Source organism: Ochotona curzoniae, unplaced genomic scaffold, assembly GCF_017591425.1.
Source record: "Ochotona curzoniae isolate NIBS_2020 unplaced genomic scaffold, NIBS_Ocur_1.0 contig_1, whole genome shotgun sequence".
NCBI lineage: Eukaryota > Metazoa > Chordata > Mammalia > Lagomorpha > Ochotonidae > Ochotona > Ochotona curzoniae.
In genome coordinates this window covers 23653966-23680461 of record NW_024464918.1, presented here as the reverse complement: position 1 = coordinate 23680461, position 26496 = coordinate 23653966, and the positions used below count along the sequence as shown (strand labels likewise).

The 26496-nt window shown below is 42.4% G+C and overlaps 1 protein-coding gene across 1 annotated transcript in view; it reads right to left on the bottom strand.

The window, feature by feature from the left end:
- The window catches only part of PRELID2 (PRELI domain containing 2), a 58532-nt gene that overhangs the window by 13160 nt on the left and 18876 nt on the right, over window positions 1-26496 (bottom strand). Inside the window, exons 4-5 of the mRNA XM_040999392.1 lie at window positions 25944-26104; window positions 14486-14591 (exon numbers count right to left, since the gene is read on the bottom strand). Of these exons, the coding sequence (XP_040855326.1) occupies window positions 14486-14591; window positions 25944-26104 (267 nt within the window). The remainder of the gene's footprint in view (window positions 1-14485; window positions 14592-25943; window positions 26105-26496) is intronic.

Sequence of the window (26496 nt, the reverse complement as noted above, 5' to 3'; positions counted from 1 at the left end):
CCGGATCTCCCATGTGAGCACAGGGTCCCAAGAGTTTGGGCTGTCCTCCACTGCTTTCCCAGACTGTAAGCAGGGAGCTGCATAGGAAGCAAGCAGCTGGGACACAAACCAGCACCCATATGGGATTCTGGTGCTTTCAGAAGGATGATCAGTCAACTGAGCCATTGTGCCAGGCCCACCAATCCAGTCTTTTCATTCTTATTCTTTTTTTTTTTTTTTTTTGAGATTTTTAGTATGGAACTGCCTCAGAATCTTTGCATTTGTTTTATGTAGAATCATAAAGGTATGAATACAAAGTAAGAGTATATGTCATTCCTGTTCTGTGGCCTCACTGCTCTTACGGCAAACCCACACTCCCTCTTCCGCCATCAATCTGTCTGGCAGCCCACTCCTGCCGCTATGACACCTGAGTTCTTCCCTTACCACCTACAGATAGGCCTGCTTTCTATTGGGAACCATGATCAGTTCCCTTCTGCACTTCCTGGTCTCTTAGAAAGGGAGATCCCCAGAACTTCAGTTCACTGCCAGCCCACTGTACCACTCACCCAGCACCTCCTCAGTCAGATTTGATCGGCCCAACTAAAATAGCTGGGTCCCAGTGTGGACATGTCATCTGCCTTACTGTCTTCACAGTATCCATCGGAAAAATCTCATGCTGTGTAAACATTTGGTACTGACACTACACTGCAACAAGCTCCATGAGACAGAGGGCACCTAGACAGCGTTCACAGCTACATCTCCAGCACTCCACTAAAACCCAGCACAAAGCGGGCAGCATCTGGCAAGGAAGCCAGAGAAGAGGGAAGAAACCTGATCCTGGTTTTCTCATCAAATCAAAAAGTTAACACACCTTTTATTCTGAAGCTGTGAGGCTGTCTAATTTAGGGCTTCCTCATCTACAAAACTTGGGGGGGAACAAGTAAGAAGGAGGGGGAACAGGTGGAGAAATAAAGGAGGAGGAGACAGCATAGATTTAGTGGCTCCCACTGTAAGATAAGCACTGTGTGGCCTGCTTTACCTGCATTAACTTATGTGACTCTCCCAGGTGCCTTCGAGGCCTATTATCTTCTTCTTCTTTCTGGATGAGATCAAGGTTTGCAAAAATTAAAAATCCTGTCTAAAACCACACAGTAACTCAGACATGCAGCCTCGACTGAACCAAAAAAGGCAATCAGACTACAGAGCCCCGGAGCTCACAGCATGAGAAAGGCAGGGGAGTTTCCGTGAGAATATAACACCTACAGCAACGTTGGGTACGCAGCCAGAGCCTTCTTTCCTTCCCTATTGACTCTGCCCAGAAAGACTAATAAACAAATCAGTTTTTTAGTCCCGCTCCCAAACAAAATGTTATGAATCTTAATATATGAATCAATATCTAATCACAGCTGCAAATTATCTTGAATACAATACTTTACAAGTAGGAATGGCCTTATAGCAATGTATGACTTCAATAAGTTTCTCATACTGGCTAACAAACAATTGAGCGAGGTTCATTTTTATTTTGATAAATAACCCAAAATCTTCAGGTGTAACTGCAGAAGGTTCAACTGCGGCAATAACTCAGATGCCTTCACTTGATCCTTTAAGCTTCTGTCTCCTGAAGGAGAATGCTTAATTCCCATACTTTGTAATAACAGAATATCCCCCATAAAAGCTAAAAACAGGGAAAGACCACTAATCAAACTCAGAATAAAAACTCATTTCCAGATTGCCAGTTCCAAATAAACTCTGACCTGATGTGGCCATTAAGTCACTGGTGATTTTGCTTTATAAATACTAACTTATTTCCCTCCCTTCCACTGTGACTCAATTCATGTTTCCCTCTTTAATTTTTTAAATTTATTTTATTTTAATTGGAAAGGCAGATATACAGGGAGAAGAAGATAGATAAAGATCTTCCATCTTCTGGGTCACCCCGTAAGCGGCTGCAACAGCTGGAACTGTGCCGAGCCAGGAGCCAAAAGCCTCTTCCAGATCTCCCACACAGGTGCAGGGTCCCAAGGCTTTGGGCCGTCCTTGACTGCTTTTCCAGGCCGCAAGCAGGGAGCTGGATGGGAAGTGGGGCTGCCAGGATTAGAACCAGCACCATATGGGAATCCCGGTGCATCCAAGACAAGAACTTTAGCCAGTAGGTTACCGTGCCAGGCCCCCTATTGAACATTTTTAAATGTGACCTATACATCCTTTTCTTTTTCTGACTCTGACTTCATGCAAAATACAGCTTGCTCTCATCCCTCACTGTCAAGGCCAGCCCTTACCCAGCATTAACGACAGCTCATCATCTGTTATTTACTTAGATACCTCATGGCATGCAAAGCTCACTACTCCTGGCCCCAAGGGTGTCCGGCCTGACTGCAAGACCGCTCTTCCACAATGCTGAGGCAGGCTTACTGCAGCGTCCAGCACCCAGGGATCCACAATCAACTCCTGCTGTCTGGACCGCGACACACTAAAACAACACCAAGTAAGATTCCTAGCAGCTCTCATTTATCGGTTATTTTCCCACTATTTATCAACCTTAAGCTTCATTATCTTTTCCCCTTGTTTATTCTCTGTCCATAAAAGATAAAATAGCTAGCAGTATGCCTGTGCATCTTATCAATGAATTGCCTCTAACAAAATAAATAAATCTTACTGATGTATCAGTATGATAAACAGTATATTTATATTTTAGTCTAATAAATAGTTTACTATAATAAATAGAATGATTTAGTAAAACAAATAGATCCAGGGCCAGTGATGTGCTCTGTTAGGCTAGGCTTCCCCCTTTGCTGCCAGCATCCCACACAGGTTCCAGGATTGAATCCTGGCTGTTCCACCTCCAATCCAGCTGCTTGATTATGGACCAAGAAAGTAGTAAAAACTGACTCCAGCTCTTGGGACCCTGCACCCGCATGGGAGACCCTGAAGAACCTCCTGGCTTCCAGCTCCATTTCAACTCAGCTCCAGCCATTGCAGCCACTTGGGGAGTAAATCATCGGACAGAAGATATTCGTGTCTGTCTGCCCTTTCTATACCTGACTTTCCAATAAAAATAAATAAATCTTAAAAAAAAAAAAAAACATTAATCATGCAAAGAGTCCCTTACTGACAGAGTACTTCAGGGACATTTTCAGAGGCAATGATACAAAATATGAAAGATTTTGTGTAAAAATATTTTTCACAAAAGGCCATTAATCAAGGTGTAAGTTAAAAATAACCTCAAAGGGGACCAGCTCAGTAGCCTAGGAGCTTAAGTTCTCACCTTGCACCTGCTAGGATCCCATGAGTGCCAGTTTGTGTCCCAACAGCTCCACTTCCCATCCCAGCTCCCTACTTGTGGCCTGGGAAAGCAGTCGAGGATGGCCCAAAGCCTTGGAACCCTGTACCCATGTGGGAGATCTGGAAGAGGCTTTTGGCTCCTGGATCCTGGCTTTGGATCAGCTTAGTTCCGGCCATTGCAACCACTTGGGGAGTGGATCAACATACAGAAGAGCTTCCTCTCTGTCTCTCCTCCTCTCTGTATATCTGACTTTCCAATAAAAAAAATTAATTTTAAAAAAGAACCTCAAAGACATTACTAAAAAAACTAAATCATTATATAACTTCTGTGTGAAATATTACTAAATCACTAAATCACTAAAATCATAGCTTGGACAGTTATAAAGTCATTGCGAAAGGCAATGGTAATAAAATATTAACTCAATAAACAAGGTATAAAACAATGCTAACACTGAAACTATGATTAATTGAAGTATGCACATATGGGCCTGGAGGCGTGGCCTGGCTAAAAGTCCTCTCCTTGAACGCGACCAGATCCCATATGGGCACCGGTTCTAATCCCAGCAGCTCCACTTCCCATCCAACTCCCTGCTTGTGGCCTGGGAAAACAGTCAAGGACGGCCCAAAGCCTTGGGACCCTGCACCCGTGTGGGAGACCCGGAAGAAGTTCCTGGACCCTGGCTTCGGCTCGGCATAGCATCGGCCATTGCACTCACTTGGGGAGTGAATCATTGGACGGAAGATTTCCTCTCTGTCTCTTCTCCTCTTTGTATATCTGACTTTCCAATAACTAAACAAATCTTTAAAAACAAAAAAGAAGTATGCACATTAAAAATTAGAAGGAAATATACCAATTCGGTCTACAACAGAAAGATAACAATTCTCATTTATGGAGTATTTATTCTGTGACAACATAGCCTAAGCACTCTTTATATGGTCCCCTTTCATTCTCTTGCTTCTAAGGGAGATAGCAGATACACATTCAACCCAGAGTTTAAGCTTCTACACACCCTATGAGAAAGGAGACAGTTATTTAAACTCAGGCTGGGCTGACCCCAAGACAGGCTCATCGTAACGACCACACATCTGTCTATAACACTATAAGGGGAAAAACAAGTTTTTCCTTTAGCCATTCTTCGATTTTTCTTAGTTGCTGTGTGCAGAGACCAACACTGAGCATTTAATTGAGTAATTCATTAACTCCTCGCAAGTACTCTATGAAGCAGACAAGAGATGAAACCTAGAAGATTAAAGGGCCACCCAGCTGGTTGGTGCAGGATGAATTCTGCTGACTCCACAAGCAGTCAGAAGAGGCAAGAGAACAAATGCTTCTACTGGAAATTATTTAAGTAATTTATGTGCAGGTAATATCTATTCAAAACATTTTCAAATAGGTAAAGTTTCCTAAAAACTAAGAGTCTTTCTGAGAGGAGTATAACTTTTTTTTTTACTTGAGCTATTTCAAACATAGAAATCATGAAGGTTAAGAGGTTTTGGTTGCTTGTTTATTTGTTTTATAAACAATTCTCTCTCTTTATTTGAAAGATAAGAGAAACAGATACAGACAGACAGCTTCCATCCACTGGATCAACCGCCAAATGACTGCAATGGCCAGAACTGGGCTAGTCCCAAGCCAGGAGCCTGGAGCTTCTTCCAGATCTTCTATATGGGTGCAATCCTCTGCTACTTTCCCAGAAACATCAGCAGAGAGCTGGAGTAGATGGGAATGAAACCAGTATCCATTCAGGATGCTAGCACCAAAGGCAGAGGCATAATCTACTGCACCCTGTTGCTGGTCCCTAGGATAGGTTTTAATAAACAAAAGTTACATCCCAATAAAGGATATGGGTCAAGAAAATTTTTAATCATGGTCTTTAGAATCTACTTCAACTGGGAGCCACTGTAAAAGGTGTTGGTGAATTGTTGGGGCTAGTGCCAAGGCTCAACAGGTTAATCCTCCATTTGCAAGTCTGGCATCAATATGGGTGTCAGTGTCCCAGCTGCCCCACTTCCAATGCAGCTCCCTGATTATGGCCTGTGAAAGCAGTAGAGAATGACCCAAATCCTTGGGCCCTGCACCTACGTGGGAGATGTGGCTCCTGGCTCCTGGCTTCGGATCAACTGAGCTCAAGCTGTTGCGGCCACTTGGAGAGTGAATCAGCAGATGGGAGATCTTTTCTTTCATCTTCTCTCTATAAAGCCATCTTTCAAATAAAATAAACAGATCTTTAAAATAAGGAGGTGGGAAGGACTTGGTGAATTTTAAGAAGTCACCATTTTTCTACACCAAGGAAATTCTGAGAAAGAAAAAGAATTAGCTAGTCTTCAGGAAAGAAAGCTAGCCAAGAAATAAAGATTCAACTCCCAGGCAGCAAACAGGATTCCAATAAAAGTGAGTTATAAAGAAATATCATTCCAGCAAACTGGGATTGCCTGAATGAAAATCCTTTTCCTCTATGAAAAGGCAAGCACTGCAGTTTGCTTCCCATCAACTTCCTGGGATTCTGTCTGCTGCCCAACGCACAAGGGATGGCCCATCAACAGGTGACATCCTCCTATACAATGGGAAGCCGGGTGACAATCACAGGCAAAGAGAACAGTGTTCAAGAGGGTCCGACGGACTCCCTGAGAGCTCAGGTCACCTCCCAGCAGCAGTGCTGCACAGCCGAAGCACCTGCTGCCCTTTCGCGACAGTGGAGCAATGCAAAGAGACACCATTTTTCCAATACAAACAGCTCCACCCAGACCTCTGTATTGACCCTTGGGATGAGACACCAAATTCACAATTTCTTGGTCCTTTGTCCAAGTAAGAGCCTTTACTTAGCACAGAGACTTGCTGAATCCCACCCAATCCTGTAAGTAATGAGATTTTTAATCCACAACAGATCTGTATCTCAAATGCATTTAGCGTGCATGATGTGTAAACACTGCCACTATTTTTTCAGTGCAGCCTGGCCAGAACTATTTCAGTTTTCAACTCTGTGCCAGCCTTAAGTTTACACAAGGTAGGTGACGATTTGTGAGAGCCACAAATTCCTATGTTCTTATCGTCTGTCTTTGTCTTTGAATTTGGCATGACAGAATGAGAGAACAGACTCAGAAAACTAGTAGATTGGTTTTAAATTCCATCCAGAATAGTGAGAAAGTTCCCAAACCACCAAAAGATACTTCGTTGAACATACAGGGGCCCTAAGAAGCAATTACCACAGTGTGACGAAGACATGGCTGTTTTCTCCACAGCTTTACAAGTGTCCACTTAAAGGTTAGAAAAACACTCAATGTTAATGAAGACAAGTCATCCGTTGGGTTTTACTCCTCACCCAAGCTCCCTGTCCACACCAGAGACTCAAAGAAACACCAGTTAAGACAGTGGGTTCAGGGGCTGGCATTGTGCCGTAGTGAGTGAGGTTACTACTTGTGATGCTGAGCATCCCTTATGGGAGCCACTTCATGTCTCAGCTGCTTGCTTCTCATCCAGCTCCTTGCCAGTGCCCCTGGGAAAGCGGCACAAGATGGCACAAGTGCTTAGGGCCCAGTTACCCACATGAGAAACCCAGAAGTTCCTGGCTTCTGGCTTTGGCCTGGCCCAGCCCTTGCACGGCCATTGCAGCCATTTGGGAAGTGAACTAGCACATTGAAGATCTCCCTCTCTTTCTCTCTACCTCTCCCTCTTGCTGTAATTCTGCCTTCAAAGAAACATATCTTATTTTTTTTTTAAGATTTATTTATTCATTGGAAAGTCAGATATACACAGAGGAGGAGAGACAGAGAGGAAGATCTTCTGTCCGATGATTCACTCCCCAAGTGACCACAATGGCCGGTGCTGTGCCAATCCAAAGCAAAGAGCCAGGAACTTCTTCCGGGTCTCCCACACGGGTGCAGGATCCCAAGGCTTTGGGCCATCCTCGACTGCTTTCCCAGGCCACAAGCAGGGGGCTGGAAGGGAAGTGGAGCTGCCGGGATTAGAACCTGCGCCCATATGGGATCCAGGCACGTTCAAGGAGAGGACTTTAGCAGTTAGGCCACGCCGCCGGGCCCAAAACATACATAAAAAAAAGAAAAAAAAAAAAAAAGAGTCTACTCCAATATTAGATCACCTGGGTTCCAGCTCTGCCACTTGCTGGCTGATAACCTTGAGCAAATAATTTAGTATCTGTGTGCCTCGCTTCCTCGTTTGTAAAATGGAAACAGGAAAATACCAAGTCTCTTTCAGCGGGCTATTGCTAGGACCAAACGTTCACAAGACAGCCGAGTACTTTCCTCACAGAAAGCACTCAGTGAATCACAGCCGCTATTATTAGTGAGATGTATCTGGCCTTGCCTTAAGATTCTAGAGCATTCTGTTTATAGAGGACATGGCTTGCAATGAGCCAACCTATCTATTATTGAGCATCAGTACCTGGAAAAGCTACTAGTCTCTGAAACCACCATACCACATGCTTGCCATACTTTCTGCTATACAGTATCTTGTTTAAAAAAAAAAAAAAAAAAAAACCTACATTTTTAAAAGATTTTATTTTTATTGGAAAGGCAGATCTACATAAAGAAGGAGCGATAATGATCTTTCGTCCACTGGTACACCCCCCAAATGGCCACAATAGCCAGAGCTGGGCCAATCCGAAGCCAGGAGCCAGGAGCTTCTTCCAAGCCTCCCAGGTGGCTACAGGGTCCCAAAGCTTTGGACTGTCCTAACCTGCTTTCCAGGTAGGCATTGAGCTGGGAGGGAAGTAGAGCAGTGGGACATGAATTGGCACCCATATTGAATCCTGGCTCCTGCAAGGCAAGGATTTAGCCACAGGGCCATCACATAAGACCTCAAATACACATTTAAGTATTTTATTTTGGGCTGGGCACTTGACCCAGAGGGTTAAGCTGCTCCTTGGGATGCATACATCCTATACAGGAATGCCTGGGTCAAGTCCTGACACTCTGCATTTCTAATCCAACTTCCTGCTGATGTACCTGGTAGGTAACAAATGATGGACCAAGTGTCTGGGTTTCTGCCATCCACACAGGAGACCCAAATGAGGTCCTGGCTCCTGGATTTGACTTGGCCCAGCTCAGCTCTTGTTGCCATCTAAGGTACAGATCAGAAGATGGATGATCTGTCTCTCTCCTTGACTCACTCTCACTCATTCTGCCACTCTTTCTTTCAAATATACATCCTTAGATATATATTTAATTGGCATTTCAATTGTTGATCATCAGCTGATTAAATCAGTTATCTCTACTGTTCTTAGATCCAGATTTAAACTAACAAACTTGCCAGCAAACTTAGAGAGAAATCATCAAACAAACAACAACAACAAAAACAACAAAAACTTAGCAGAGATTGGATAAACAGGAGATTTTTTTTTAAAAAAATCATACAGTTTCAGTTTCCAGCACTTTAGGGTAACAGATTCAGACACTGAATGCAATGTCAGCATCCCATGTGAGCACACGCCATGCCCTGCTACCATGCGTGAGACCAGGATGGAGTTCCAAGGTCCTGGCTTTGGACTGGCCCAGCCCTAGCCATTGTGGACCTTCCGGAAGTCAATCAGCAGGTGGAAAAGCTCTCCGCTCCCCATCTCCTTCTCCTCTTCCCTCTCCTCTTGTCTGTAACTCTGCCTTCCAAATAAATACATCTTTTTTAGAAATCATACAATTTGAGAACTGAAAATAATCTACCTAGTCCAATCTGCTTCTACCATAAGAAAATAAACAAACAAATAAACAAATGTCAGTGATACGCAGAGTACATAGGGCCATTCCAAAGCAACCAAGACAGAACAAGAACCCAAGTGTCTAGACTCCTGGCTGGGCTAGCAGGCCCACTCCACTGGCAGGTCACAAACTTTCCTTCATCACTACACTCACCATGATGCGAACACTCTGGAGCTCAGAAAGCTACTTCCTGTCATTTCAAGGAAGAACTAAACTTTCCAGGTTTCACCTCATTTCATCAAAGGCACATCCCAAATCTTCAACTGGCAGATTTAAAAGGATTCCCAAAAGTTTCAGCACTGAGCAGAGTCGACTACAACCTGAGTGAATTCCAATGAGCCACTGAGGGATTCTGGAATCATATGTTTCATAGTCAAAGTAAAGGCATTGATTTAAACTCAGTGGAAGGAGCAAAAAGTGTATCACTTACAGAATATTCATTTTAGCAAGGTGTTTTCCCACCAAGGTTATATTTTCTACCATGAAAACTCTAGAGGGAACAGTGTGAGCAGAGCTGATTGGCAGGGGAATTTAGAAGACAGCAACTACTATGATTTAACTGATCTAGAAATAAGTTGCTAACAACCAGGAACTCTTGATAATATTCTCATGGTACCTAATGAATAAATATCAACCAAATCAATCTATGTGAGCACTCAAGAGTGGGATTAAAAAATATTATCCACAGAGGTAAAATCAGAGTTGGGAAATAAACCCTCTGGAAGTGGAGAGAGAATGTATTTAACGAACAACGTGTTCCAGGTGTTCGTGTGAAGAATTTTGAAAGAATTCACAACAAATAAGCAGGAAATGTGAGTCTCCGATACACAGCCTGCATCCTATCCAACAGGTGGCCTTGGGTTAAGTCCCTGGCTTTCACTGACTCTTCTGAGCAGCAGTTTTATTTGCTTCTGTCCTCCTTACTGGAACGGCTGAGCTCTGACACATTCACTCTTTGTAAGGTGGTGACTGCCAAGACAGGCGTTTACGCTGGATGCTCAACTCACTGATAGGGAATGGGACCCCTCGGAGTCATTAGGACAGAGCAGCACAATCTCAAAAGCTTGGGGGGCACTGAGGTCACCTTGAACGACAGCATCATTAACTTTCATCTCCGTTTGGTACAGACATCCCAAGACAGGAGCTAAATACATTTTCTTTCCTTTTCAAAACGATTCTACAAGGTGAGAGTAATTGGCCCTACTTTTCAAAAAACAAAAACAAATTCTTGAATTAAAATATTCATTTAAGTTATAAAGCAAGAAAATGATGTCCCGTGTTAGATGCTGATAGAAGATATAATTTTTTTAGAATGAGATTCAGCAGTCTGCAACAAAAATCTTCACAGAACAAGCAATGACACATGAACACAGTATTTACATTGAAGGATCTACTTCAGTACTATTTAATAGTGAATAAATAGCAGTGAGAGCTGTTTTGCCAGTGAAGCATTACGTAGGCTTCAAAAAAACATGTTTTCAAATAAGTAATGACACAGAAAGATGTTCACAATATAGCAATAAATTTAAAAGTGAGACAAAATAATCCCACTTTTTCATAACAAACATATGTGTACATTGGTAAGCACACATGGACACATGGAAAGTTTTATATCACAATGTGAAACACAGATACTCTAAGCATAATTTAGGATGATTATTGTACTTGAAGAGCTGATACAACTTTAAAATGGTTAAAAATTATTTTTCAAAGAAACCATACAATGCTGCCCTATGCCATTATGCATGTAAAATTTTTGTTCAGGTAGGTTTCTAAATGGCTATTTACCTATAAAAACATACTTTCTGGCAGTGGATTTCTCTTAATGTTAATAATCCTTGAGGCTTATGCATCAGGATGGTTTCGTATATGTGACCTTGACTGACTTCACTGAAGAACCCATAAACTATGACCACGATTTAACTTTAGAGAGAGTAGAGGGTTCAAGAGGTAAAACACAGTATCAGAGAAGGGAAAAAAAAAATCACCTTTGTTTAAAGCTTGATATTAAATTCCCTACAATAAACATACAACCAGAAGCCTTTTTCACACAGAATAATCATGCTGAAGACACAATGAACTCTGCTTTTAGTTCAGGAGTTGGTAGTTGGCCTATGCTTGTTAAGATGTCTGTAGGGGCTGGTGGTGTGACGTAACGGGTAAAGCCACCACCTGCAGGGCCTGCCTCCTACATGGGCTCCAGCGAGTCTCTGCTGCCCCACTTGAGTAGCAGCTCCCTACTGATGGCCCAGGGAAAGCAACAGAAGATGGCCCATGTGCTTGGGCCTCTCCTACCCACGTGGGAAACCTGGGAGAAGCTCCTGGCTCCTGGCTTTAGGACTGGTCCAGTCCAAGCTGTTGCAGCCAACTGGGGAGTGAACCAGTGGAATGAAGATTTCTCTGCCTCTGCCTCTTTCTTCAACGCTTTCAAACAAATAAATACATATCTTTAAAAAAAAGATTAACTTATTTTGAAATATTTCAACAAATGTATTATAATGGTGTGTTTCTAAGCTCAAGCTACTTATCAGACGCAGCCAGTTGCCCTAATATGAGCTTCACACTGCAAGGGTTGTCTGTGAGCATTCTAATCCCTCTAATCTCACTCTCCAGAAACTTCCATCATCTTTATCCTTAACATACAGTGAAAGCTTTGATAAGTAGAAGAAGGAGCATTAAAATTTTGAGTTGTCACTGGTGGTATCAGTTGCTGTTAACTGAATAAGAATTTGCCAACCAGGGCCCGGCACAGTAGCCTAGTGGCTAAAGTCTTTGCCTTGCATACATCAGGATCCCATACAGATGCCAATTCTAATCCCGGCAGCCCCGCTTCCTATCCAACTCCTTGCTGTGGCCTGGGAAGGCAGTCAAGAACGGCCCAAAAACTTGGGACCCTGCACCCGTGTGGGAGAACCGGAACAGGCTCTAGGCTCCTGGCTTTGGATTGGCTCGTTCAGGCTGCTGCAGACACTTGGAGAGTGAATCAACATACAGAAGATCTTCCTTTCTGTCTCTCCTCCTCTTTGTATATCTGACTTTCCAATAAAAATAAATAAATATTAAAAAAAAAAAAGAATTTGCCAACAATAGCCAACTTATTTACACATAGCTCAGTAAGCAAAAATGGCTTCCACAAATGATGGCTTTAATCAACGATATTAGGGAATACTAACTTTGAACCTCAGTTCAGCCAACTGTTAACTTTCCCAAAATAATAATCCATTCTTTCCCTTCATAGACTTACAATCCAAAAAATGCCATCTAATTATCATATGTTTTGCAATAAAATCTAAAAAATACACAAAGTCCAACTCAATCAGTGGAATGCAATAAAATTAATTTTCCCATTATTTTTAGAGTGTAATTTTACAGAACATAGGTGTTTTACAAATGTCTGTATTGAAACAAGGCAAACACATTTGCAACAATATCTGAGTGTGTAAAGGTGACTTCAGAACTGGAACTTCAACTGTATCCTTCAAAATTAGGTTCAAGCTGACTGCACGAATCAGAATAAATGCCACGAACCATTTCAACATAACCACAATCTGGTCAGTACTGTGATGGCATATGAAACTATACTGATTACTCATTCACTAACCTGAGCTTTTCAAGCCAGTACCTTCTGGTCCAGGTTCATTTCAGAACCTAGACTTATGAAAAATGAAAAATGAAAACAAGGTCCCATCACCCAGAAACGTGTGGGAATCAAACAAGAGTTCCTTGGACCAATATGCCATACAAAACAAAATCAGGCAACCTATACCTAAAAAAATTATGATAATATGTTAAGTGTGATTATCATCACAATTGATGACAATAATAAAATATAACTGCTCTATAAGAGCACTGCAACAAGCAAACGAAAATGCTAAATGAAAGGATTTTGCTCTAAAGAAATTTTAAAAGAATGCTACAAAGGCAATAGAGTATATAAAAGTCATGCGTTAGCACACACACAAAAAAAATCCCTGCTCTACTTATAGATGGTACATAGGATCTTATAACTCCAGAGAGACTTCCTCTCACCCAGCTGCTTACCATCTCCATGGATGCCTATGCTGCCTGGCCAGTCAGGAACTCTAGATGTCTGTGCTTTCCTATTCACAGTATCAGAACAACAACAACAGCCACTGCAAAGGTTTCTAGGGGATCAACAAAATTTGGTCCTTTTATCAATAGTACACGGTAAGCACTCAATAATGATTAACTATTACTACCCTTACATTAAATAATTATTATTGTAGTATATAGGAAGGGGCTTTCTGAAATTTCTTTGAAAATGGAGTCAAAAGACTATGTACCTCACTGCCTCCATCTTGCTCTGTTTAGCCTTTGACGGGTAGGGAAGGTGCTCCTTGTGCCTCTCAGGGGATCTCAGAATTCTCTGCACTCCACTGTCCTGCGGGGAGACCATGCCGAGACCAAAGCAAGAAGCTGCCTGGGGCAGCTGAGGCATCAGCTCAAGTGAGACCTCCAACCCCAAGAGGACTCCATTTTTAAAATAACTGTGAGAAGACTCCAAGCGCTGATGAAGCAGAGCAGGAAAGTCAACCGGAGAAAGGTATGGCTATGAAGTTTGCTGGGGAGCTCAAAGCACAACCCAAGCAGCCAGCCACCTGCCGTAGCAATCCCAGGCGTGGTACTGCTGCTTCCTTACATTCGTGAAGTTGGAGAGAAAAGCCTGCTTTCTCCCCTACTAGCTGTAAAGAGCCAAGAACTGCAGGATGATGAAGATCATGAGAGGCTTACCTAAATCACAGACACTTTGAAAGCAATAGTCTCCACTATGACACACCCAGCAGAGGATGACCCCAAACGGTCCATGGCAGATGTATACTTTGTTTGAATGACAAAGCATTTTATCATCCAGGTGGAACACAAAGCCCAGTACCAAGCCCACAGAGCCACTGGCAGGCCCTTTAAAAAGTGGGGCTTTCTTCCTTCACCTCACACTCTCAATTCAGCACCCCGCCTAGAAAAGGCTGCTTTCATCTTGAGCCTGGATGAAAAGCAACCGAGGTCCCTGAGACACTATTGCTCGAATGGGCAAGACATTACTCCAAAGAAGTCAGACTTTACAGAAGCTGTCAGAAGGTTTGCTTGTTACATCAATCTAAAGTTGTGCACTTAGGTGCACTATACAACTTTTTTCAATAAAACAGTGATATTGGAAAAAGATAATAAAAACTTCTTATAAACTTTTTGAAGCTCCCTTGTATATTAGAAATATAATTACTCAGTCTATTTATTTCTCTTAATTACATTATAAGTATTCCCCACATTAACATGGGCTCTTCATCAGTATATTTTTAATTTAATGAGCCACAAATGGCACTTTAGTTTTACTTTGATTTGAAATTTTATAATTACCAAGGGCAATTATTTTTGCATATTTGTTTATTAACTATATTTTGTTCTTGTTATGTCTGTGCATGAGTCTTATTCAATAACTATACTAAAATTCCCATGGTTTCTTAAAATTAACATTAGTACAAAGCAGAAACAAGCTTACCTTCTGGGCACCCTGTCGTAAGAATGTGCTGGCAAAAGTTTCTAAAATACAGTTGAGAAAGCCGGCCCCTGTGATTGAAATCCTGCCTCTTTGAATGAACTCTGTCCTACAAACACAAAAACAAAAAAATCTTTGGTATTATTCTTCATTTGGATATGTAAACTACAAACATTTCCAGGAGACTAATTAACATTTAACATCAACACAAAATAATATGCATAATAACTTTCTGTGACAACAAAGGATTTTACCAAGAGTAGATGTTCAGTTCAAATTATAAGTATTCATTTCATGCGGCAAATGCCTTTCTAAAATTGATTCTGAGACAATTATCATCAATATGAGCGCAAATTATTTACATCTTCTATAACTCAGTTTCCTCACATGTAAAATGGAATTAACCATAGGATTTTCCTTGTACAACTACGGTAAAAAGTAACTGACTTAACACACACCAACAGGAACATGAGGAATCAGTGACACATAAAAAGCATTATGAGATGTTAGCTATTAGTGCCAAAGAAGACAGACAGAAACAGAACGAAAAGCCAGAAGCCTGAAAGGATTTCATTAATCCTTGACCTGGGAGAGAGAGGACAGAAAAAGAAATAATGCCACCATCTCTACACATCCTGTCAAAGTTCTACTATATTTTCTCCACCTCATAAAACAGGAATGTGCTTACAGTTGAGAATGACCTAAAGAACTGAAAAGGAAGTGCTAGGCCCTCATTCCCAGGAGACACACATTAACAACAATGTATGACCCAAATTGTCTTTGTGAACTTTAAAGCCAGTTAAGAGGTGACAGCATCCTGGGGAGCCAAGAAATACCGCATAAGCAAGCTTGTTGCAATCACTCATGATGACCCCTTCTCACCAGAACAGCACAACCCAATCAGGAGAGAACTTCCATTGCCCAGCATCTCCACAGGACATGAGGAGAAGAGCTAAATGTGCACCCTGAATTACAGATTCCTGGGGGGCTGCCAAAGGATTGACACAAAAATCTGAAGACGATGGCAGCCTATTTCAGATGCAACAAGCAGAGTGAATTGCTACAGTCCTATAGAATAAGCAACAGAACAGACTCCCAACAGGACAAAGGATTAAGAACTCTTGAGAACACGTGTAAACCTCTACAAATGGGAACTCAGACATACAAGACAAGATGCAAGCCCACAGCAGACTGAGGGTCCCCAGAATCTGCAGCTGGGCTGAGGGGTGAGAGTCTGGAAGGGGTGTGTGTGTGTGTGTGTGTGCGTGCGTGTGTTCATGCAATAGTATCTTCAAAAAACAAAGAGATACATTTTTTAAAAAGCACACAAAGAATCAAAAAACATAATCCAGTCAAAGCAACAAAGCGGATCTCAAGCAACTGATTAAGAAACAGACATCTAAGAATTACCTGACAAAGAATTCAAAATAACTGTCTTAAAAATGGATTGACGAGGCACAGATATTGGCCTGCAAGGTTAAGCTAGCACTAGGGATGCCCCAACACTAGGCTGGAATGCATGGGTGTGATTCCAGCTCTGTTCCTGACTTCAGGCTCCTGCTCACGTACACCTGTAAGGCAGTGGCGAAGCCTCAAGGATACGGGTTCCTGCCAGCCTCACAGGACTGGCCTGAGTTCCTGCTCTCCTGGCACTGACTGGCACAGTCTCGACTTGGAAGGGCATTTGGAGATTGAACTAGGAGATGAGGACAGTTTTATCTCTAATCTTTCTCTCCATCTCTTCCATCTTCCCTCCCTCATTCCCTGCCCTCTTAAATAATTTAATTGAAAATTTAAATGAAGATGTTTGGTACGCTAAAGAGAAACAGACAACAAATGCCAAAACAATACAAGGATATCAACAAAGAATTTAAAAAAAAAACCAAAAATTTATCATTTAATAATATAACAAATAAACTGAAAAAATTCACCAAAGGGGTTCAAGAACAGACTTGATCAAGCAGGAAAAAAGAATCAGAAAGCTTGAAGATAAGTCACTTTAAAAGCAAAAATAGCCAGAGTAGTGGCATAGCCACCTAAGCCTCCAACTGTGGTACTAGAATCCCACAGATGCACCAATTCGAGTTCTAGATGCTTCGCTTTCAATCCAGCTCCCCGCAGCATGGGATGACCCAAATCTGGGGGTCCCTGCACTCACATGAGAGACCCACAAAGAAGCTCCTGGCTCCCAGCTTCAGACTAGCCCAGCTTTAGCCATTACAACCTTGTGAGTAGTAAACCAGCAGATGGAAGTCTCTTTATCCCTCATTTTCTCTTTCTGTAATTCTGCCTTTCAAACAAAACAATAAACAAATCTTTAAAGGAAAAAAAAAAAAAACCCACTATGAAGGGACAAGAAGAGAACCCAAGAAACTAACTAGACAACATCATGCAGTTTGTTACTTACATATTATGGGAATCTTAAGAAGGGAAGATTTCAAAATGCTGAAAGTAAATAAACTAAGAATAGTATATACAGCAAAGATATCCTTCAAAAATGACCCAGAAAGCATATTCCAATTACTTTTTACTTTTACCCACTAATTCATTTATTCAACTCACTGACTGTATGCTAAGCATCAGAGAAAGCAGGAAAGGCCCACAGGTAGCGAGAGGCGTTCTGGCTCCGGATTCTCAATGACTAGCGGAAAAGACAAATACATAAATGATAAAGCAGCAACAGAGGCAAAGCTTTCCACCAGAAGAACAGAGAACATCTGAAGGGCTGCCATTATCTTAAAGTGCCCACTATGTAGTCAGGGGCTTGACAGATTCTTCCCATATGTTAGAAAATGGATTGAAAAGATAAGTGAGTCCCAGGTTGCAACACAGGGGTGGCTGGCTGAGGTCTGACTCAATGCTAAAAGCAATAAGCCCTTCTCTTCTGATGACACAAAGTCACACTCAAAAATGAACAATTACGTGTGAACCACTGACTAAAAGGCCAGTTTTAAGACTTTTATATAATCCCTTAGCCACCACTTTCAGCACACCGCTTCTACTAAACTTATTTTTTGAGCATTTGCTAAATGAATAAATCAAAACAAGTAATTTGAAATTTAAAAAGAGTTGAAAAGTTGAGCAAATGAAATGGCTTTAGTGCCCTTGTAAAAGAAACTGAAGGTAGTGCCCTTGCATTTAGTCTTTTGGCACAGCGACATCAGACTCTGCACAGAATGGCAGCATCCCATATGAGCATCTGTCGAAATCCTAGCTGCTCCCACTTACCAATCAGCTGCATCCTAGTGTGCCTGGGAAAGCAGGCAGGAACTACTCAAATACCTGGGGTCCTGACCCCTACATGGAAAATCAGGATGGAGTTCCAGGCTACTGGCTTCAGCCTGGCCCAGCCCTGGCCACTGCAGCCACTCAGAAAGTGAAATAGCAGGTGGAAAATAACTCTGTGTGTGTGTGTTCCTCTTTCTCTAAAATGCTTTCAAGTAAGAACTTAGTGTTCTTGCCACATTCAATCCCATGAGGACACAGGATCCAACCCTTCTGCACAGCTCTCTGAGCCATCTGTTACTGATGCCACACCTACTGGGACCTTAGTGCTGGACTTCCCAGCCCATCGAACTGCCCCTCCACACAAGCACACACACTCAATTATTTCTACATTAAAAAAAATGAAATCCTGACATTTGCAACAAAATCAATGTAACTGAAAGTCATTATGTTAAGTGAGATAAATGAGACACAATAAGACAAAATAGGTTACCCTCATATATACAAGTTTCTAAAAGTCAATCTAAGCCTATAATAGTGATTACTACAGCCTGGCAAGGGGGCATAGAGAGAGACTGGAGACAATAAAACACAGAAATACTATAGTGTTGAAGAACATGGTAGAGTGACGAGTTCACAACAACATAATGAAGACCTGAGAGGGGCTAATCATCTCAAAACACAAGCAAAAACAATGGAAATGCTAAGTACCTGCCTTTTTTGTTTGTTTGTTTTTTGTTTGATTTTTTGGAGAAAGAGAGGGAGAGAGATCTCCCATCCATGGGTTCACTCTCCAAGTAGCCACATCACATGGAACAGGCCAGGCAGAAGCCAGGCGCCTGGAGTCTCCTCTGAGTCTCCAGGTGGGTAGCAGAGCCCTAGGGACTTAGTCCATCCTCAACTTTTTTTTTTTTTTCAGGCAAACAGCAAGCAGCTGGATGGAAAATGGAGCAGCAGGAACATGAACTGGCACCCACATGGGATACTGGCACCACAGAAGCTTCACCTGCTTCACTACAAGCCCGACCCCTAATTACCTGATTTGAAGTTTACACTTGTGCATGTGTTGAAACATTTCATAGTACCCCATAAAACACGTATAAGGATTATGTGCCATTCGAAAAAATGTCTCGCATACATATAAATACATATATTCAATAATCTGCTTCTCTACTTTCTTCCATCTCTACAGAAAAGACATTGGATAAACGTGACAGCACACACACAGACACATATACACAAAATGATATCCTGAAAAAACATTAGATCCCACAGGCTGTGATTCTGCTAGCGTGACTTCTATAGACAGTCCTGTGTCTACAGACAGTGAAAGGAACTTTCAGGACTGCCCTTCCCCTCCCTGCCTCTATCCCTTTCTTCCCCTGCCTTCCAGAGACAACACACACACACACACAGTTATCCCATCGGATCTGACATAAACACCTCAGTCTGAGCAGCTTCCATCGCTCAGATTTAAGCCCATTTAAAATGATTTGCTCATGTAAAACCATATCCTAGTGACACTAATCTTTGCCGTCTCTATCCTGCATTACACAAAGTAGAATTTTACAGCGATTTTTACGAAGGAAAATGTGAAGTTGAGCATTCTCACACTCTTGGGAGAGATGTACTCGTCAGTCCTGAAGGCAAGGGCAGGCGAGGGATTAATAAAAGTCTCTCTGACATCATATTCTAACCAATATTTCTTGTGCCACTTCAGGGAGAAGAAAGTCTACAGAAAAGCACTCTCTATGTTTGTGTCACGTATGAGAGAATAACCGTGCAGTAAAGCAGGGTCATGCTCCCGCCATCAACAGCATGAGGGTTTATCCTATTGTATTTGAAGACTGTCAGAAGAAAATGTTGTACTTCCCCTCCATAATTCATTGACAAAACACATGAGACATTTCCTTCTTGTGACACATAGGCGTCCTAAATCCCTCCATTTCAGTTCCTGCACAAATCACAGCAAGATACAATGATACAGTTTCATTTCAGCGCTATGAAAAAAGCAGAAAGCATGGCTAAATGAAGAAACAAAACCTCTGAAGTTGCTGCAGAATCCACTGATTGACATAGTTCACTTTAGATTCTCTGCCCAGTTTTTCACTGCCAGCATATGGCTGGGGTAGTTGACTGATTTGTTCTATCCTCTGTTCTGATGCCAAGTATCCTCTGCAAGTTCCCATAGACCGCCATATCCTCCATGTGCACCTGGTTATGCTGTCCACTGCTCCATCTAAGCCACTAAGGAGGCCCAGCTCTGACACATACACTCTATGGTCAGACCATGCAACTTGCAATTCTCCCCGTGATTGGGGTTCTGAGTCCAGCAATTCAACTGGGGGAATCCCCATAGGAACTTCATCTGAGGTAATCCCAGACCTGATTCTTGTATGTGCTTGCCAATACAGGGACTGGCACAGCCTGTTGCCCCAATCAGCCTATGCATATACTGGTGGTTGCCACTGCTGGGTCAGTTCTGCCTCCAGCCCTGCCTTCTACACAAATCAAAGGGTGTTGGAGTCCAGCCCAATTTCACCCACCACACACTCAGCCCTCACACAAACCAGTGGGAGCTGCAGTCTAGTTGAAGGGGCCCGCAATAATCCCCACCAGGCCTGCCCCTTGCACTGGTTCATGTGCTTGCCAGTATATACAGCAGACTGGTCTAGTCTGTCTCACATCCCATTCAGCTCTCACACGTGTCAATGGGCACAGAAGCCTAGTTCAACCCAACCAGCCCCACTATCCAGCCCACACATGTGCTGGCTGGTGCCACTCTCTGCCCAGCCATGCCTGCCCCAGTCCCAGTTCTCATGCTCACCAGTGAGAGTTGTAACCCAAGAGGGAGGTGCCCACTATTTCCCTACTAGGCCCACTCCTTGAGAGCTTGTTTGGAGGTTCCAGCAAGGGAGCACAGCTACTCATATACCCTTGACCAAATACCGGTCCTCCTCTACCAGGGATGGTTGTCCTCTCTGACCGCACACACAGCTTCAGGAGGGATACACGTGGAGCGGTGAGGGAGGAAGGCGACACCCACCTAGCCAGCCAGATCAGCTGACTCAACCCTGGCGAACAATGGAGTGACAGATGTCACAGTCAGATAGCCCTCACATCCTACTAGGCCCACTCCTACTCTCAGACCTTGCACTCTCCAGGTGGTTCTAAAGTTTAACTTGACAGAATTTGCTCCTCCCACTCCACCTCCATGCCAGCATCTGCCAGCTGATGCTGTGGCAAAGGCCAACCAACCTACACTCATTCTGTCTTATGCATGCACTAGTAGGAACAGTCAATCCAGCCTGGCTTTCCCCTGATCCACTCCACATGAGGCCAACAGGTAGTGTAGGCCTGCCTGGTCCGGTCTGCAGTAGGAGTGGTGGTCCAGCACAGAAGCCCTATGCAACCATCCTACTGGGTTCGCCCTCTCTCTCCCCCTACCATCCCCACCCACCTTCACCTCCCGTAGCCAGGTCTCCCATGTGCTGATTAGGTGCTGCGGCCCAGTCTGGCATGGCCAGCCTCATCTTGACATTAGCCAGCTTGTGTTGTAGCATGGCTGGGCCCGCCCCACCCCCAATTCCAGCTCACACTGCTGTAGGCTACAACCTAGCCCAGCCCATTCAACACCCAGTCCTGATTTTCATGGAGTTTGTGGCTCTTGGTTTTGGCCTGGCCCAGTCTTAGCTATGCGGAACTTGTGAGGAGTGAACCAGCAGATGGCAAGTACCTCTCCTCCTGTGACATCCCCTCCCTTCCTCTCCTTCTCTCTCACCTTACCTTTCAAATAAAGAAACAAGTTTTTAAGCAAATAAAGAAATAGTTACCTACTTAGGACATTTTAAAAAGGAAAACAAAGTGTAATTGGTAAAGCATCTTTCTTTTAAGTAATTAACTTGAAAGGCAGACAGAGAGTTCCAATCTATTGGTTAACATCCCACATACCTGTTGATGGCCAGGACTGCATCAAGGATGAAGCTGGGAGCCAGGAACTCAACCCAGGTCCCCTCCGTGGGCACAGGAACCCAATTACATGAGTCACCACCCCTGGCTCCCAGTGCATTGAAAGCTAGAAAGCTAGAGTCAGGAGCCAGAACAGGGTATCAAACGCAGGCACTCCGATAGGGAACACGGGCAGCACAGCCAGGGTCCTATCCATTTAGCTAAACGTCCAACACCAAATCTTTCCATACAGAAATCTAACCAAAATACATTAAAATATAAAATGCACAGAATTTCTAACTGAAATCCCACTTTGCTCAGTCTACTAAAAAATTAACTGAGTAAGTAGAAAATAGGTAGCAATAGAGATTTCATCACAAAACCATTTATAACAGCAAAAATTCAGAAACAGTCTAAGCGATGCACCAAGAAAATTATTACCAGACACTAACTCTGAGTGATAAGAATCTTTCTCCAAATTGGTTAATATTTTCCATAAGATGCATGTATCATTGTTTCCTGAATGACTATCTTTAAAATAATATGTGAAAAACAGAAAGAAATGAAAGAAAAAGTATGGTTCCCCTGGATCCTCACAGCAATTATCATTTTACATAAGAGGGATGAAGGTGCAGTTCTGCTTACTGATAGCCCAAACACATGCAAAAGTTAGGGTTAAAATGAACTAAACGAGAGGCTTTTCATACAGAAAGTCATGACAATTTCATCCTTTCCCTATTTCTCTGTATAGAGAAAACAGCTCTAGTCTCAGACCCCAGCCTTTAATTGAATCGTCTTTTATGCTTTATCCCAAATATCTCTGGCCTGTTTTTTTTAAAAAAATGGTATCATAAGGAAAACTGAAAAAAAAAAAAAAGAGAGAGGCGTGGTGCAGAGCAAACCCACCTCTGATGCCAGTGAGACGCAGCACGCACACCCATTCAGGCAGCTGCCCGAGACTCTAGAATTATCACCACAGGACCTACGCATCATGGAGCAGGAACGTTTTAGACAAGTGCCAGGTTTTAAAAAGTAGACTTGGGGTTTCTGGTTTTCAGTTATTTTGGCTTGAGCACATTGCTGTTGTCCCTAAAATGATAGATGCATAATTTTAAAAAACCATATGGAATAATAACAAAAAACAGAGTAAACTGTCCTCGGAAATCACAGTTCACAACAATAATTACTGCCAACATTTAGTGCTTGACATAGTTTGCCTTCGCTTTTAACCTCTTTCAAAGAAATTAATCATTCTTCACTTATTATGATGGTGCAGTTTAAAATCATTAATAGACAACGGTGAGCAGGTATTGTGGCAGAGCAGTTACGTAGTCACGTGGGAGGTCTTCCATCCCATATCTAAGTGCCTAGTTCATTTCCCAGGCACTGCCTGCTAATGCTTACCCTAGCAGGCAGGAAACAACAGCTCCCGTTCTGGGTCCTTGCCACCCGGGTAGGAGACTCGGCTCAAGTTCCCAACTCCTGGCTTTGGCCTAGACTGCCCCTGGCTATTGCAAACATTTAGGACATGAACCAGGGATGAAAGACCTCTCCCTTGACTCCCTCTATTTTTCAAATGAAATAAAGATACATTTTAGAAACTTTAAATATACTAGGCGCTGAGCACATCTGGGAAATGAACACCCTCATAACATTCTCATGTATTACTGACGCGAGTGTACGTTAGCACGTTAACACATCGGAGGGGAACAGACAGGATCTATATGGTAAAGACTGCATATCTGTATCTCCCCAACATTTATATGTTAAAAACCTTAACCTACACTGGGGTGGTATTGGAAGATGGGGCCTCTGGGATGTAGTTAGATTAATAAGAGATCATGAGGGTACAACCCTCAGTGGACTAAGGTCCCAAAAGACAGACTAGAGCTCACTCCCTCCACCATGAGAGGATACAGCAAGAAGACAAAAATTTGCAAACCAAAAAGAGTCCCTCACCAGGCACTGGATGGCCAGTGACCAAATCTTGGATTTCCCAATTTGCAGCTCTGGGAGAAGTTGGTTTTTAAACTGCCCCATCCACATTACTCTCCAGTCCAAACTAAAATACTATATCAGACTAAAAAATCTCAACCAATTCTTTAAATTGATATAATTTATTTACTATAAAATTTACCTTGTAGATGTACAACTCATAACAGTTTAATTCCCAAACAGTTTTATGACTTCAATAAATTCCATACCCATTACTAGTTCTTCCCTACTCCTGCCTCCCCCTGGACCACGACAACCACTAATCTACTCCATGTCTCTATGGATTTGCTCTTTCTGAAATTTCAAATAAAGGAGCCTATAAGCTGGATTTCAAATAAAGGGGCCCACTTTATAACTGGCTTCTTCAACTTGGCAAAATATTTCCAAGATTCGTCCACACAAGGACATGAATCCACACCCCATTCCTTTTCGTAGCTAAACAATGTATCAGATGTGTTTATGCAGCATAGTGATTATGGATTCAACAGCGGATGGACATTTATCTCTTTACTGCATTCTGTCTATTATGAACAATGCTGCTAGGGATTTTTTAAAAAGATTTATTTATTTTTATTGGAAAAGCAGATAAGATTTACAGAGAGGAAGAGAGACAAAAGACCTTTCATTTGCTCCCCAAGTGTCTGTAGCTCAGCCAATCAGAGGCCAGGATCCAGAGCCTCTTCCAGGTCTCCCACGTGGGTACAGGATCCCAAGGACTTGGGCAATCCTCCACTGCTTCCCAGGCCACCAGCAGGGAGCTGGAAGGGAAGTGGGGCAGTGGGACACAAACCAACACCCATAGGAGATGCTGGAATTTGCAGGCGGAGGATTAACCAGTTAAGCCATTATGTCAGATCCTCACTTTTTTTTTTTTTTTTTTTTTTTTGTATAAGTCTTTTTCAACCTTTTTCCAATTGGAGTCAACTCTGCAGCTAGGAAAAGGATCTGACAGTGGTTTGACCTGCATTTCCCTAATGACTAGTGGTGCACAACAGCTTTCCACGTACTTAGTGGTTGTTGATGTATCTTATTTTGAGAAAAGTCTACTCAAATATGCCATCCAGTTTTTAATTAAGTTTCTGAGCAGTAATAGTTCTCTATGCACTGCGGATCACAGACACCGATCAGATACATGGTTCGTCAATATTTCCTCCTGTGCCCTAGACTCTTTTCACCTTCTTGACAGGATCCTGTGAAGCTCACAAAAGCCTTTTAAATTCATCTTTTTCACTTTATTTCAAAAATGGACAAGAGACAGAGAGTGACACCCACAGCATCTGGCGCTTGGACCTTTGTCAGGCCTGGAACTCCATCTGGGTCTTCTACAGGGGTGCCAAGGTTCTGCGCCACAGCCACTGCCTCTCCGGGTGTACTTGAGACGAGGAAACGGAGCAGAAGCAGTGGAGACTCGAATCAGACGCTCCAACGTGAGACACAGGCATCCTAAGTATAACCTATGTAAATGAAGTAATCCGCTTCTGCTGCTTGGGCTTTTAGTGTTCAAGCTAAGAAACCCCGGTCTGACCTCAATTCACAAAATCATAATAAAGTTTCTTCTAACCAGTTACTGAATTAACCTTAAATTTTCAGCTTAATTACACTTGTCATAACAGCTGTATATGTTTGTCAAAACTCACAGAAATGTAAGCTAGGAAGAACAAATTGGATTATTTGCAAATAACCTCAATAAACTTGATACCTTAAAATTCTACTTTAGTTTCATATACACGGAATATCTACATATACTGCAGTATTATTTGTAGTAATGAGTTATCAAATTAAATAAAAGTAGTTAAATAAAATGTAGCCATAGGACTGAATTCTGTGCGACAGTTCAAAGGAACTAGCAAGGATATTATATATATCAAGACGGTAAAACTCAAATATTCTAGTAAATAAAAAAAAACACACAACATGAAATCATGTATGAAGAAACACATACAAAGTCACACCATACAGCTCTATGCACACATATGCATGTAAGTGTCTAAAAGTTATCTGTCAAAGGACTCAAAGGATATTCACAAACTGCAAACGCTTGCCACTGCAGACAAGAGCAGTCACCAGGATGGGGAGGGCTGGTCAGAAAGGAGCTGAGCTTTGTCATCCACCGCCCCCCCAAAAAAATACATGAATTAATCACTTGTGAGTTTAAAGAGCAATAATAAGGAATTTGTTTGAGCTGTAAGCAGAGATTACCAAGCACAAAATCATACTTTCTTTAACATATCTGCACATAGGCACATTTCTGCACCCAACACACACACACAGACATATACACATAGGATCTTACCAGTTTGGATTTTCCACACTTTCCCGGAAGACAGATTCTTCCTTCAAGGATGCATACTGTGTCCATGTAAGGCAGTGACTCTGTATTGCCATGTTTCTTTCCTGAGGATTGAGCCAGGATTCCTCTTCCAACTGGATACTGGGTACCTTTAAAATGCTCACCTGTCCAACAAATGGAGGAGACCTTTCTCACTTGGAAAAAGCAGGCAACATCAGGACTATGTGCAGAGCAGATAGTTAACAGGACAAGTAATCATGATATGTGGATGAACGTTCACCAATGGCTGCAAGTCTGTGACCTTACTAAGTGACAGTGAGGACATGCAAATGACGGAGGATTTATGTAGGCTGTGCAGTCAGTCCCTGGCCAGATACTGCTAAACTGTTAAACGCTAAGCAAATTATCAGCCTGCTTCCTGTCTCCTCAAGGGCTGGTTATGGCCACCTTAAATTGATGGATTCTAATTAGGCCCACTTACAGGCTCACATGCAGGAGGATATTAGGTAAAATATTTTCTTCAATTTAAACGTCATCTAAAAGCTTAAAACATACA